Raw genomic sequence first — 15,468 nt, forward strand, 5'->3', positions numbered from 1 at the left:
GTGTGAAAGCACCTCATATTACTTTATATAAACAGCATCTCAGGAGGAGAGTAAACATTTCCCTCACCAAAAGAAAGCACAGCAGTAAATCACTGCAGAATATACGAGGTAGAGTTTGAGATAGATTTTTGTTGGGTAACACAGGCAATGCAGTCATGGCTAGCTACATCACCTTCATCTCCGTTACCCCAAAACAACCAATGCATTACTTTTAAGATTTTTAATCAATGAAGAAGCATAAGGGCACAGACAAGTAGCTTATGTCTGTGTACCCTGTGTACCCTAATATCAATACAGCAAATTTGGTATTTGCTTCTATTGTGAAGAAGTGCCCCAAATATTTTCCATTTCTCTTTCAAGGTTATTACATGTTCTTGCTTGGTGCAGGTTCCAATGCTCATGTGACTAAGTGCTATAAGCTGTCTGAACTACAGCACATGAATAAGCATACCTAGTCACCACTCCATGAATAATGAATGAATAGCTGCTTGAAACTATCGGAGGGAATCTAATATGCATATCTTAAGAGCCTCTTTAAATATGTAGTTAGAGCAGTCACAGTGGAAGCTAGGAGCAATTCTTCAGTGAGTCAGACATAACACTAACACTGCAATTTGCAGGACTTAGGCAAGACAACATTTTGACAATAACCCTAGAAGCAGAAATCAAAATGAAGAATTCTACACAAAGGATGGACACTGAATGACATTTTCACAAGCTTGTCCACGGAGGGGAAAATTAACAGGACATCTCAACAACACAGCACTTCAAATTACATAGCACAGTCTAAACAAAAGCTGCAAAAGGTGGTTAGAGGAACAAAAAAACCTAAACTTTCAGGAAACTAACACTATAGCTCATAGAATTGTTTCAGCAAAACATTGTTACAGATCCTGCTAGCAAGCAGGATTTTTTACTCATTGTGAATACCGAAGAGATACCTGGAAAAAAAAATGCTCCAAAATAACTTGAGGAAAAAAACCAACTGCTTTTATCAGTCGAATGTGTTAGCATTATCCCAAGAGGGAGGCTGTGGTCTTGCTTAGAGGAAGAAAAGGAAAAGTCAGGGAGACACAGGAACATATCAGCAGTAGGAGTCTCAAAATCACATACTCCTGTCTCTGTACTTGCCCACAAAAAACACATTTTCCAAATAGTCATTACATACATCTTGAAATGGAGTAACTCCCTTGTCTCCATAGTTAAGCAGAAGGTGAAGCCTGCTGCAAGTTACTCGGAGATGCCTGCATATCTCAATCCTGATGGGCAGCTTCCCCAGATCAGACTGCATCAATGATCATCAGGAACCACAAGGCAGGCCTCTTTATTTCAAGCTTAACAAATATGTTGGCAAAGTATCCATGAGTCTTCAGAACTCATTCAAGATGCATGATCCTGAGTCTACCTGTACCTGTGGCTTCTTCAAGCTTTGATAATGTCCAGTTTTTCCCTTGAACTAGCAGCCTGTTCTTCCTGTAATTACAAGAAGGGCAGTGGAAGTTGCTGCAGGGAAATCCCTCCTTATAAGCCACCTGGATGAAGACTGTTCAAGTCTTCCACTCCTCCTGCATCTCTCAGAAAGCCAGCAGCTTAACTCAGTACATGGTCCAGCCTGTCTGATATAAAGACCACATGCACACACAAAAATAAGTACAGTACTGTTCATCACAACAGCAAGGGCAGGAAGCAGAGAAGAAAACTCTAGCTTGTCTGGATCTATGTGCTACACATCTGTGTGTTCTTCTTCCACACCTTACTCCTAAGCTGACACTGCCACAGCTCTCTGCTCACACACAGTAATGTCCATGCAACTCCACAACGAGCCATCCAAGAGAAAGTGCTGCCCAAAGGCACATGCCATCTGACAAAGCAAATGCTTGGCACCCAGCTCAGAGAGGATGGAAATCCTGAAATGGCTTTATTCCCATTTTTCCAAATATTCACCTCTTCTTTCTTAATAATCACTAAATGTATCCCTCAGTGGTAGCATCAAGATTTGTTATTCTGTTCTGAAAAGCCATCCACAAGCATGGTGGCCAAGAGCTCTTAGCTTGCTCTCAGCTAACAAGAAATGCAAAATACAGTTGTAAGTCAGATGCAAGAGCTACAGAAGTAAAGGTCATTATATCATGGGATGCCTTGTGAATTTTTAATTTAGTGTTGATCTTGTCATAAACAAGTCTTCATATTTGAAGAATGTAACCTCAATATGCTTGTATCTGTAACTAAAAAGAATCTTTGGACAAATCAAATTCCAAAGAAGTTCTACGAGGATCTGAGATACCCAAGGCTATGCACCAATACTGTCTTAGAAATATTCTGAATACTCAATTTAATTACATTTATTTTGCCTCTGAGGGAAGGCTAGGAGTCTTCTCCATTTCACTTTAAAGGGTTCCTAGCTTTCGATTTAAACTTAGATCTGTCCTTGAGCTTGTTTCTGATAATTAGGCTCAAATACATCAGTTCTAAAGCAAGAACCAATATGCCTCCATCCCCTGCTGCTCCTTCCTGCACAGGCCGAGCCTTAGAGAGGAGTAAGGTTTTGGACACTCTCCAGAGACTATTTGACACAAACCACAAAGATGAGCCTCTTGATTAACTGAAGGTAAGAGGATATGGTTTGCTTTATCATGATTTGGATTAGAGCTGGCTTAAGAAATAGGGTAATTATTTTGTTTCCATTCATCTTAACCTTTTAAATGAAGTTCTAGTTCAAGTACTGCAGCCTCTGGCATCTTCGAGAAGTGGAACTTCAACAGCAACTGCTGTTAAGCAGGTGTGAGCATCATTTGAAGCTGTAACTGCACACCCTTGAAGCTTGTGGTTTTGAGTAGCATGGGTCAGGGATAACTGTCCTGGATTGACCACACAGAACTCAAACCTGCAGCATAATCTTTATGCATTCACAGTGAAGTCAACTCAAATGCACAAAATAGATCTTCCTCTGTTTGTCCTAACGACATACTGAAGCTTGTTACCTGCAACACTCAAGAGGTCTAACAGGTATTTAAAAACATGTAGACATCGTGCTACTGGGATGACGTAAGTTTTAAATAAAAATATTTGTGTCACTATTAGATCTGAAGATGCTTAAACTTTGTATTGCAGGCCGTAGTTAGGGCTTTTTAAGAATACACTTGATCCATCTTACAGTTTTAATACTCTGAAGTTAGTAAACCTGGAATATGCAGTCTCAGGCAAGATGGAAATGTGGCCCCCAGAAAGGAAGGGAGAGTAAAAAATAGCTAAGACACAAGGTGGACCTCCATAATTTTAGTTAAAAGATCTTTCTTGTAGCTTGCTTAAAAAACAGAACACCAAAACCTGAAGCTCTCAGTTGAAGTCACAGAAGCAGATTTTTATTTATTTTTAAACATTTTTAATATCAAGATACATTTGAGTTTTGCTTTTTTTTTTTTTTTTTTTTTTTTTTTTTTTTTAGAAGTTTCTCTTCTCATTAGTTACAATAATCTACTTTTGAAAGGGACTGCGCAGGGCTCTGCTGTGAACCCCTGGACTACAATCACAGCCCTTCTCTAAGGGGAGCAAAAGTCACTGATTTATTTTGGTTATGACTTTTTCAGGGCATTAATTCTAGCGCAACACATTTCTTAACAATATCTGTAACAACACAATCAAGTTCTTAAGTTTTATTACAGGTAACTTCAATGAGCTGCAAAGCACAACATTTTTGGTCTATCAAGCAATCTAACAAAGACAGTTAAGTAGTGGCTTAGTTTGACCATACAGAATAAGATGTCACGAGCTTGAATTTAACTCTTTTCTTACCTACACATAATTCAGGATACCTCCAATTTGAGAATTTCCTCCCTAGTAAAAGGGATGTGAACTCTAGCAGCTCAGAGAAAGCACCACTAACCATACCAGCAGTCATTCAGTTTATCCCTGCCATGGAAATCAACACAGGACCTTTGCACTGCTTCTGATGGTCTTGTCACAAAGACAAATTCCAAGGTAAGAACAAACTCCAGATCACTGCTGCCTAGTCGGACTCTTCAGTACAGCCAAATCTTAGAGAGGTGTGTCCACATTATCAGCTTGAACATGACTGTTGATCTGAAGACCGCAAATAAACAGGTCTCAAATCCTTGTTTTAGAGGGGGAAGAGTAGCTCCCAATATGCAGAAAGGCAGGCAATTTTGTGGTTTTCCATTCAGTGCATTTTAAAGGTACAAGATAATGTCTCTGCAAAGTACAGTAACATGCCACTTACTGGTGTTGTGGTCTATGTAATAAACTCCAACCTGAGGGTCATACGCTTCTTCCCATCCTAATGGCAACTCATCACTAATGCAGTCAGCAAATGTTAGTGGCTTAGTATACCTGAAATGCAAAATATTTAGGATTAAAAATACAACACTCCCACATGTCAATTCCAAGAAGAAACCAAGTCCCTTTTTGGTATAAAACACTGAAGAAGTTGAAAACTATTTTAAAGCTTCTGCTCTTACTTAATAACATTCCCCAAACCCTTCGCTTTCTTCATCTGAAGTTACAGCAAAATGAATTCGCTGTGACAGAATGTCCGAGCCTTCCTGGCTCAGGCAGTACTATTCAAAGGAACACGAGAAACTTTGCCAGAAACAATCCCAATCTCTTCACTGAAAGAACAAGATTGTTCGCAGGCCAGTCCTGTATCCAAATAAGTAGACAAGAAGAGAAGAAGCAAGATGAAAAATATAATTTGCATAGCATGAATAATTAAGACTATACAATCAATAGCAAGTGCTGAGGACTGTGGGAACACTCCAGTCATTTGCATTGCAATATGTTCTGTTTCAATACTGACAAACTAGAACAGTTTCTCTGTATCATAAAAACAAGTAATCAACTCAGTCCAAACAAGAATCATTTCCACAAAATTGCTCTGATGAGTTTCAGCACAGGCAGCAGCTCTCTGAAGGCTTGCACAGCTAAAGCAAAGCTCACTTCTGAGCTCAGCCTTACAGACTTCAAGCTGCACTCCTTCCCTCCCTTTGACTCTGAGCTCACAAGGTTCAGCTTATGCCAACAAGGCGAGCTCAGAAGCAGGCCTTGGGGCAGCAGGCACAGGATGCAAAGCAAAGCACCAAGCACCTTCTCCAGCTGTTATGCTGCACACACCATGAGCATCGCAGCCAGAAGAGTCCGAGCAGGTCTGTGGGAAGTCCTTCAGATCCCAAGAAAATTCAGCAGGACTGAGAGCTCTGTAAGTTGTAGAGTTCTGAGCACACTTCAACAGAGCTTATCCGGAGGCACTATGCAGTGAACCAGGAACCCACGTTAATATCTGAGAACCATGTGTCAGCAGAAGAGGGCATTCTAGGAACAAGCCTCCAGATTTAGAGGTTCAACATAAAACTAACATTTAAGATGACTAATGCACGTCCCCAAAACATGACCTGGAAATCCGGTACATGGCAAGACCAATGTAGAAACACGTCCAGGAAAGCTGCATAAGCCAGTATCCCCTCTATAGTTACCTGCCTTTGCACTTCTTTGAACACACTGCCTTTGCCATATGAAGCAGTGCATGAACCACCAGTCTCTCAAATGGAAAATGTGAAGAATTATATCACAAAAAGAAGAAAATCAGAACTTCCCAGCACAGAACTGCTGAAAGTCCCTTTATCAGTCAAATTCTACTGAAAGGTTTGTTGCTTTTACTTTTAAAGAAGATTATTTAGACTGTTATCAATACGATAGAACATCCATACAGAAAATGGATTACTCTGAACAATCTCAGTATTGCTGACAGCTAGATGTGCATCTTCAGGATGCCTTCTCCCCAAGTGCCAAGCGTGTACTTCAGCCACTCAGTTCTTTCAGCTGGAGTCCTGGAGAAGGCAAAAAGGTGAGATCACTCGAATCTAGCAAGGACAGGAGCCAGCCCAGTTCTGCTGGGAGACTTGCCAGCAGGTGCTGGGGCTCAGAAGCACAGAGTCACTATTAAAGCTCGGAACATCTCCCAAAAAGCACCCACCACCAACCAGACTAATGTTGGCTCCCATTGCTGATAGCAAACTTGCAACTATCCCATTTATGCAGTTAAGGAAGTATTCATTAAAGGAAAAATTTGACATTCAACTAGCAAACAAAGAAGTAATTAGCCTCAGAATTAACAACATAATTTCACTTATTACAGACAACATATGTCATATAGCCATTTCCTCAAATAATTGCAGCTTTAGAACCAAATCACTCTTCTAAACTCCTTCCTTTGGTGCTGCAGAAAGAAACTGGCACATATCAAAGAAACAATGCTACAATGACAGATGAAAGACATGCAGTGTGGTGCACAGCCAGATTAATGAAGAAACAATTACAAGGGAGATATTACTTTCCTTTAAGATAGTGTGATTTGTGCATTTGTTATGAAGACAAATACTTCAACTTCCAACAGGAGCCCAAAAAATCAAGTGTCTTCCTAAGCACACCCACAATGCAGCACAATCTATTAAGGTAGGAAAAGGTAAAGCTTTTCTCATACAGCAAGTCACAATTCAGTCCGAGTATAATTTCTGCAAAAACAGCAGAGTTTCTGCATATGGGAAATTAAAGCCAGGACACATCTGCAGAACGACTTCTTTTGAAACATCTCATTTGCAATTCACAAAGCTTCCTCACAGCCTCGGAAAAATCTCATCAACTCAGGCAAATATATTATCATTTAATTGGCCTTCACTGTAGCTAGACTCAACTGTCTAAAAGAATTGACTCCTTTCACCCACTGTGCATGCACTACAAGGAAAAGAACCTACAGAAGTATTTATGCATTCCTCACTGTCCTTGGATAGAGAACCTCCAGACACATTCATCCAAGCTTCCCAGGGAAAGCAGCACACGTAGAAGTTCAGAAGGTCCTGACTATGCATGACTTCTGGTCTCCAAAGAGGAAACCAGAATGCGTGTGGGGGGTTGCTCACACATCAAACAACTTCTATTAAACCCAAGCAAGTCTAGTTAGAAGTGACACACTTTTAGGCACATTTTCCAGCTACACTAGGTTAGCCCTGACACCTTGCCTGTGGCTGCCTTTTCCCCTTCTCCGAGTACAGAACATTCATTCAGCAAGCTTCAATCAAGGTTGGTGTTTTTTTTTTTTTTTTTTTTTAAAATAGGAGCATTTAGAAACAGCACATCAGCTTAGTTTTATCAATTCATAACACCTAAGCTTTTAATGTGTTACTTTTTCATTTGATCTTATATTCAGGAAATTCAGCTCTAACTTCCAGCAAGTGTAATGGATCATTAAGATACCTGGAAACTAGGTGTCCTTAGCAACCAACACCCAGCAGCAAGCCAAGGGCACTGCTTCAGAGACCAATCCTGATAACTGAGGTAAAAGATAACAGCCCTACACGGCGTACTAACCTGAGAAGTATCATTCGGTCTTCAGGCGGAAACAGGAGAGAGGAAGCCTTAGCCCAAGCTTCCACTCATCACCCCGTAAATGCGTGGAGACGCTTCCACCTCTGTGAAACGTTTGCCCATAACTCCTCCAGTATTCATACATCAAATGATTTTCAAATTTCTCTTCCACAGCAGGAAACAGTTTCCTAGCTCTGACTTGCAAAGTCATGCCATTTTTAATGAGAGGTTTCTCTATTTCTTATGATTTTTTTACATATCACCTCCAGCTCCTAGTACAGATAAAACTGGAAGCCAGCATTATCATGCACAAATACTTAAATTCAACCCTGCTCATCTCGGATTTGGAAAGCGTTTCTACTATCTCCAACTCTGCTCTTGTCAACCAAAAGCCTCATTACACAGGAAACTGAAGGCAAATAAGTCTTGTATAACAAGATTTTGATTGACAGTAGGCTTGTTAAACACAGCTGTAACATCACAAAGGTTTCTTAGTGAAGTGGCAAACAGGTGAACTGTGCCATTTACAGATTTGAGCTTAATACTATAAAGGTATCAGAAATCAATTCCTGCAAAAATAATGTTACGTGTTAGCTTCAGCTACTGCATTTCAGTGCCAACTACAAGCCCCCAGCAATCTGACAGAACCATGGTGCCTTTCAGTTAAGCTGTGTGTACAGACACGTATTCATATGCGCACATACGCAGGAAACAGTGTGCTTAGGTCACAAAGACAGTTTATCAACCAACAAGGGACTGTCAAGTTCCTGCACAGTACTTAAACCCACTTAATCCCCATATTTGCAGGGCTCCTCAAACCAACACAGCAAAGTAAAGGCATTCCAAGAGTAGAGCTTTATTTCAATCAGTTCCATACAGATCACATGGCCTTACACAGAAATCCTTCATGACTCTCCATGGGTGAAACTACAAAGTTAGGGATTACCAACAGCACCACACTGACTGCAGAGCTCAATGCGCATCGAGGTGAGGCAGCTCCTGCAGGCAGCAGATCCTTGCAGCCACTGCAATGTCCACCACAGACTGGCAACTGCAGCAGCTGCCTTCAGTCTTTTCTTCCTACAAGCACACAGCTTCATGGACAAGTACCACCTCAGGTTGGATATTAGGAAAATTCCTTCTCCAAAGGAGGGGTCAGATGCTGGAACAGGCCACCCAGGGAGGTGGTTGAGTCACCATCCTTGGAAATGTTCAAGAAATATTTATATGGTTTAACAGGGAAGCATTGGTAGTAGGTGGATGGTTGGTGGTCTTTTCTAACCTTGGTGATTCTATGAAACAAGATAAGAAGTTACCAGTTCTGGCAAATATTTCAATTCATAACATTTATTTTACAGCATCAGTTTCTGAACCAAATAATTTGTGGGAAAAGGCTTGAAGTCAGGTTTTATTTTTATAGAATGATAGAATGGCTTGAGTTAAAAGAGACCTCAGATCATCTAGTTCCAACCCCCATGCAATGGGCAGGGTTGCAAACTGTTAGTTCAAGCACTCGGTCAGGCCGCACAGGGCCCCATCCAGTCAGAGCCAGTGCATCTCCATAACCACTCTGAGCAGCCTGTGCCAGCACTTCACCGCATTCTCGGTGAAAAACTTCCCCTGGCATCTAATTACACATCCCCTCCGTTAGTTTAAAACCATCTCCCCTGTCCCATCACTATCTACTTGTAAAAAGTTGACTTCCTTCCTGTTTATAAGTTCCCTTAAAACATTGGAAGACTGTAATAAGGTCTCCCCGGAGCCTTCTTTTCTCCAGGCTGAACAAGCCCAGCTCCTTCACCCTGTCCTTGCAGGAGAGGCACTCAGGCCCTTTGATCATCTTCGTGGTCCTCTTCCAGACCCCTTCCAAAACCTCCACATCTTTCCTGTGGTGGGGGCCCAGGTCTGGACGCCAGATGGGGCCTCCCAAGGGCAGAGAAGAGGGGGACAGTCCCCTCGCTCTCCCTGCTGACCACCCCTTGTTTGATGCAGCACAGGACACCGTTGGCCTGTTGGGTGGCACTGCTGGTCCACACTAAGTTTTTCATCTACCAGGACCTCTAGGTCCTCTATGGGGCTACTCCTAATCATTTTCAACTGCTTTACTTGAATAAGCTCTTCACTCAGCATTTCTCTGCGTCCCACCTGCCTGACATCCCCTTCTGGCAGCATGGCAGCCCACACCATGCAGACTGGACTGGAGCAATCCAAGAGCCCACCAGCAGCCCCTGGCAGCCCACGTTCCCCGAGGGCAGTGCAGAGGTAAGGCGCTGCAGTGAAGGCTGCTGCCACTCAGTGGGCTGCTCTGCTGCCAGGAGCCTCACCATGACAGCATACAGGAGTCTTTGTTTTTAATGAGGTCATCCTGTTCTCAAGACAGACGATGATTATTTTTAAACTCCAGCATTAAAAATAAAATCTGTCACATTTCTGACAAGTTTTCTAGGACTGGAGCAATCTACTCCTTACAAGAATTTTTAAAAATAGGCTCCCACACATTTATTACTCAAATCTGCAATCCAGCCCTCAAACACACAGGGCTACTCGTCTCTATAGTAACTCCATTTTCCCTCAGAGCATCTCCTCTAGCTGCATAGAGGATTACCTTTGGAGGCCAAAGGTGTGGTAGCGGGGAGGCCCCGTTTTGGGATCTTGCTGGCAAACCTTTCCTCACCCACCATCCCGAGCACTGTGAAACACTCCCTTGCATTTTGCTCCAGCTGCAATGCAGGGAAAGGTATTGAGAACAGCTCACCCCCGACAGCCAGCCCCTGAGATGTGACAATGGACAGCTGTGGGCCACTACAACTCAGCTCCCCAGCACTGTGACATTTTAGCGGAGGAAGTCTCCCCACCCATAGAGCAGAAAGCAGCCACTAAGAGCCACCAAAGGTGGAGGTGTTCAAGGAACATTTGGACGTTGTGTTGGGGGACATGGTTTAGTGAGAACTATTGGTGATAGGTGGATGGTTGGACTGGATAATCTTGAAGGTCTTTTCCAACCTTGGTGATTCTGTGATTCAAGGACTCACCTCATCCTCTGTCTCTTCCCAGCTTCAGAAACTCCATGCATTGAGTCACCTCTGGAAGAAGCTTATTTTCCACAGTATCTTCATTTTCAACAGTTTCATTGACACCCAATAATTCAGCTATGGTCTCTCCTACTCTTTAACCAAGACATGAGAATACAGCAAATAGCTCATTAAGGAGAATCTGAGTTGTACCTAAATTGCTAACTTACAAATTCTTTTATTCTTCTACAGAAACCAGCTGTGTTAGCATCTAGCTGGGCAGCACACAAAGCACCAAGGACTTGCAAGGACTCCAGGAATCAGGCTACACCCTGTATTCCAAGCATTCCAAATAAATGAGGGCTGGAACTAGATGATCTTTGAGGTCCCTCCAACCCAAGCCATTCTATGGTTCTATGAAATACATTTATACATTCAGTAGTAATATTAGATCTATATTACTCAAACAGACTAATGGAAGTATCAAAGTACACAATTTAACACCCCACTAACCCCAGCAAGCATCCCAGTATGCATCAGTCAACTGCTTCAGAGCTGCTTGCTCATTCTACCCATTTTTGAAAAAGCCTTGCACATTCACAAGTTCTGCTTTGCACAGTGACAGTACTTGTCTGTGCATTTCTTCTCCACACAGATTATTCACCTTTGGAAACAGAAAACTACTAAGTTATTTGTGTAGAAAAGACTATCAAAGACCAGTTACAGGTTTTAGATCATTCCTAGAGATTAACACACTGGCTCTGCTAGCAGGAGAGAGGCAGGAGGTCAGTCATACTCTCTTAATCACTCAAATGCAAAATTCCTGAGATAGTTCAAGGTTAAAAGTCAGGAAGTAGGAGTTAGGGCTTCTCACAACATTAACTTGCCTGCCAGCCTGTATATCCTGCATGCTTTCCAGAACTGATTAAACAGAAAAGATATAAAAGTGTAAGGTACAACTCTGAGAACAGTGCAGCACTACCACACTTAAAGCATACAAGAGTTTGAGTTTAACCATGCGAGTCATTCAAGCATCCTTGGTTTTAAACAGTTAAGGCTGGTTTTTCTTGTTATTTTCTTTCCTCCCAAAAGGAGTTTGACTTCAGTTCTTCCACCATCAGAAGCAGCCTTCCCACCTGCAAAGCCTGAATAGATTAATTAGAATCAAGTCAGGTCTCCCTTTCACTCAGTTCAGCTGCTTTGGAAGAAAGGGACTCTCCACTTCACAGCAACGTGTCAATTGTCTACCGAGTATCCAGCCTGAGTAGTCCGACTAGTTTCTTGATGTATTTTGAAGATTAGGAACTGGAAGGTTTGTTTCTGTTCATGCAGCCTGCGCTCCTCTGAAAGGCTGCCTACAGAGTGTGGGCAGCAACAGTTTACACGGGCAAGATGCCTCAGAGATAAAGAGGAGTAAAGGACACCCTTTCCTGCCTACCTCCAGCTTATACAGCAGGGAGCCAATAGCTACTTTCTAAAATACACATATTTATTTGAGACTTTGGCAACATGGAAAACACTGAGCAATATACCTCAGTCTTCAGGAAGCTGTTACGCCAGGGATGGAAGCGTGCACTCAGAACTCAGTAGTGGCAGCAGAGTAGGAACTGAGCTGCCCATTTGGAAGTGATTTTTGGTTTACCCTGCAAACAGACATTGGCAGGCACCCTGAATTTTCACTTCACACAGTACTATTTGGCTAGTAAAAACCTGAATTCTTCAAGGAACAGCACACATCGCCTATTTCTACCGGCATGTTCTATCCCTACTGAGGAAAAAAAAAAAATACAGAATGATAATGAATGATTCCTGCTCCTTCACTTGATAGGGTCTTGGCAGCTCTGAAGTCCTGTCCAGGCAGGTTCAGCAATGGATCCTATCAAGCCACAGGAGCCCCAAAGAGATCAAGGGCAGTTAGAGGAGGCCAATTGCTCCTTTAATGTCTCCATGACCTCAGCACTGCCAGATGGGAGCCACAGTATTTCTGTCAGCCTCTAGAATCAGAGAGAGTTGGTCAGTATAGTCTTGGAGCAATGGAAAACAGTTTCTAGTTGGAAAGCCATCCTGAATTCAAGATATGGAACACAATAGTTAAGCATAAACATTACCCTGGGAACTGCAATATGTGCCATTCTGCTCAAGAAAGGTAAACCAAAACTACTTCAACAGGCCCACATAAACAATTCCTAAGAGCTTTGCTGCAGAGCTTCCTGGGGTAGTTCTTCAAGAAGTTAGTTTTTAAGTTGAGAAGGTTACCAGTAACACAATGTACTATGTCAACAAAGGAAAAGCACTGATACAGCTACATTTGAACTGGAAGAAGCTCCCAAGAAAAGCAGAACACTTCAGCAACACTAAGATCAAGAATGGAGTACTGCCTACCATATTACACATGGAGCATTCAGCACTCTCGGTTTCCAAGACTTCTCATCCAAGAAGTAGCCATTCTTACATCTGCCCGTGAGCCCATGAGGCACCAGCACAGCCTCAGACAGTATGACCACAACAGTACGACGCCAAAAACATTACTGAGAACAGCGACTGCTGTTTCTGGTGCTGACGCAATTTCTTGATTCCTGTAAAATCATACTGTTTTAAAGTAAAAAGCAGAAATGTCAAAGAAGAGCAGATGTCTAACAGTACCATGGGAGAGTAAAGCTTCAGGGGATGAATAAGAAGCCTAATATAAAAGCATCAGGGTAAGAATAGGTTTATCACTGTTTTCACCCTGGGAAACAGGAGCATTTACCAAGTAGTTATGCCTAGTAAAAAACAGAAATAAACAACTCCAAGCCATACTTAGTGCCATGAACAGTACAAAGCCCAAAACATACTCTCCTTCTATTGCAATGGAGTCAATACAGATCAACAGCTACTGAAGTTTACCTGCTCGCTTGAGGACAGTAAAAGTGAGATCTGCATTAACAAGAGACTGAACATTCGCCCTCTCCACCTCTCACCCCCCTCAAAAGCCTCCCGGCCCATGTTCTACTAGGCACAAGAATAATCGAGTCCGGTGCACAGATCAGGGACCTGGGAACCACAGCTCAGACAAACAGGAGCAGAACAATGGCTTGGGTGCTGAGCATGTTCGAGACTCCCCAGCAGTGCCACAGTTTCTATATTGGTGTAGAAGACTGAGAAAGAAGACAATATTCCTGAATTTAGTACAACTTTCACTGTATTTTGAATTGCAACTTGTCTGCTAACTGGGATGAGCAGTCTGCTCACATTCAACATTTAGAGTATTTTAAGACAAGATACAGAAGCAACATATGTTATTTTTTCAGAATTCAAGGGAAAACTCCTTATGAAAATTACATTTCCCCAAACCATTTCCAACTCAAATATTGTTGCAGGGAGTATTATCTGAGGCTTTTTATGAGCACAACATTATGGATTTAATCTGTATCAATTGTTCAAAGAGGATGGGAATAGAAAGGCTCAGCAGTTAAGTAGAAGCAATAAACCAGACCGTGACAAATTGTAACCGGGTGCCAAAAATGCAAGGTGGCATCTTTAAAGTGTGTGTGCCTGTGCATGTGGGTGTTAAATTGTCATCTGTTTGGAATGGGAAACTGACACAGTTATTTTGCTGCAGAAATGAGAATGCTGCATGCTTTGGCCTAAAGTAATTAACCAGATTTGTACCTAATGAAGCGTGTCCCAAATGTATTTATTTTCAAGTGTCTGGTCTCCAACTGGACTCCACAAAGCTACCCACAGTCAAAGCTTTTTCTAGCTGCTCCTCAGAAATGCACAGCTTTTCTTACCAGCAAGTGAAGACAGCATAGATGCTCACACTCCAAACTGTGGCTGTGCACTGTGCACATCCATGCTGCCACAGAAGCACTTTACTGCCTATACACCACTTCAAAAAGCAGTGCTAGTGCCCTGTGTGTAACCACAGGCTGTGCAGCAGGGGAAGTACACTGCCGAAACTGAGATATACACTGGAGAGTAGATATAATCTAACTGCACCTGAAACACAGGCAGCATCAATCAGTAGTTAATGTTCCCATGCCACCTGCCCTGTAGTACTTCAGATACTTGTGGGATCATGCAACCTGGTGTTATTTCCATTTCTTTTTATCTGCTGCATCTCACCTCCTGAAGGGAAGGCAGTGCCCCCACCACTTAGCAGCACTGACATCCATCTCCCACATTAATATTTTCTTTTTTAAAGGGAACATTTCTACTTAGTGCTAGCTTCCTATTCTCGTTACCAAGTTCCTGCCTGGTAACTGGTGGTTAACCAGCAGGAGCAAGAGCATCTCCATTGCTGTGAGCAGAGGCCACACTTCGCAGTACCAGCTGAAAATAGAATTCTGAAGATCATTAGCACACATCCAAATTCCTAGCACACATCAGATCTCTAAAATGGAAAGTCTGATAACTGAGGAAACATTTCTGACCAAATGCTATAAGAAAAGCATTTATAAACAAGTCATCTAAGACAACAGCAAAGACCTCAATTCCTTTAATGGAAGATAAGCAGCACGGAAGTTCACATAACCAGAAGAAAGACATTACTATTTTATCCCTGTAGAGAAAACATTGAGTTTAAGTATCTGCTCCCAAAGTTGCAGCAGCCACAGTTCTGGAAGTGCCACAGTCACAGTCAGGCTGCAATGGAACTACGGTTCCTTCAGGAATGCAGCATTTATCATTTCATAGCACCTATTCATAGTAATAAGCGTCAGTTTCTTTTTCATACCACAAGAATTGTTTTACTGGACTGTGAAGCTATGTACTTTTCTGGGATGTGCTCCAGGATTAAATGCAACAAAAAAGCATTTCAGAACAGAATCCGTCTGTTCTCAGGCAGCACAATTTCTTTACCCAAGCACTCCATGCAATTGTACAAGAACACATGCTAGTAGAGGGGTGGAGGGGAGAATCTACAGCACAAATACACTGACAACTGAGCCAGGCAAATAGTTGCTGCCACAAAAAGCAGCTCTTCCACCTTCCAACCTGCACACCCTGCCCTTGGCTCTGGTTCCTTCCCGCAGCTCTGCCCTCTCCTATCATACCCCAGACCCTCCCACAAGTTGCTCCCAGTCAGTAACACAGCAGAATA

At 42.4% G+C, this 15,468-nt stretch overlaps 1 protein-coding gene across 2 annotated transcripts in view; it reads right to left on the reverse strand.

Moving 5' to 3' along the window:
* WWC1 (WW and C2 domain containing 1) overlaps positions 1–15,468 on the reverse strand; it is a gene marked incomplete at both ends in the record, with an annotated part of 61,924 nt that overhangs the window by 30,994 nt on the left and 15,462 nt on the right. For both annotated transcript variants that reach the window (XM_079542515.1, XM_079542516.1), the window contains one exon: positions 4,238–4,347. In XM_079542515.1, the coding sequence (XP_079398641.1) occupies positions 4,238–4,347 (110 nt within the window). The remainder of the gene's footprint in view (positions 1–4,237; positions 4,348–15,468) is intronic.

This window comes from Tetrao urogallus (assembly GCF_951394365.1).
Source record: "Tetrao urogallus genome assembly, chromosome: 14".
Classification (NCBI taxonomy): domain Eukaryota; kingdom Metazoa; phylum Chordata; class Aves; order Galliformes; family Phasianidae; genus Tetrao; species Tetrao urogallus.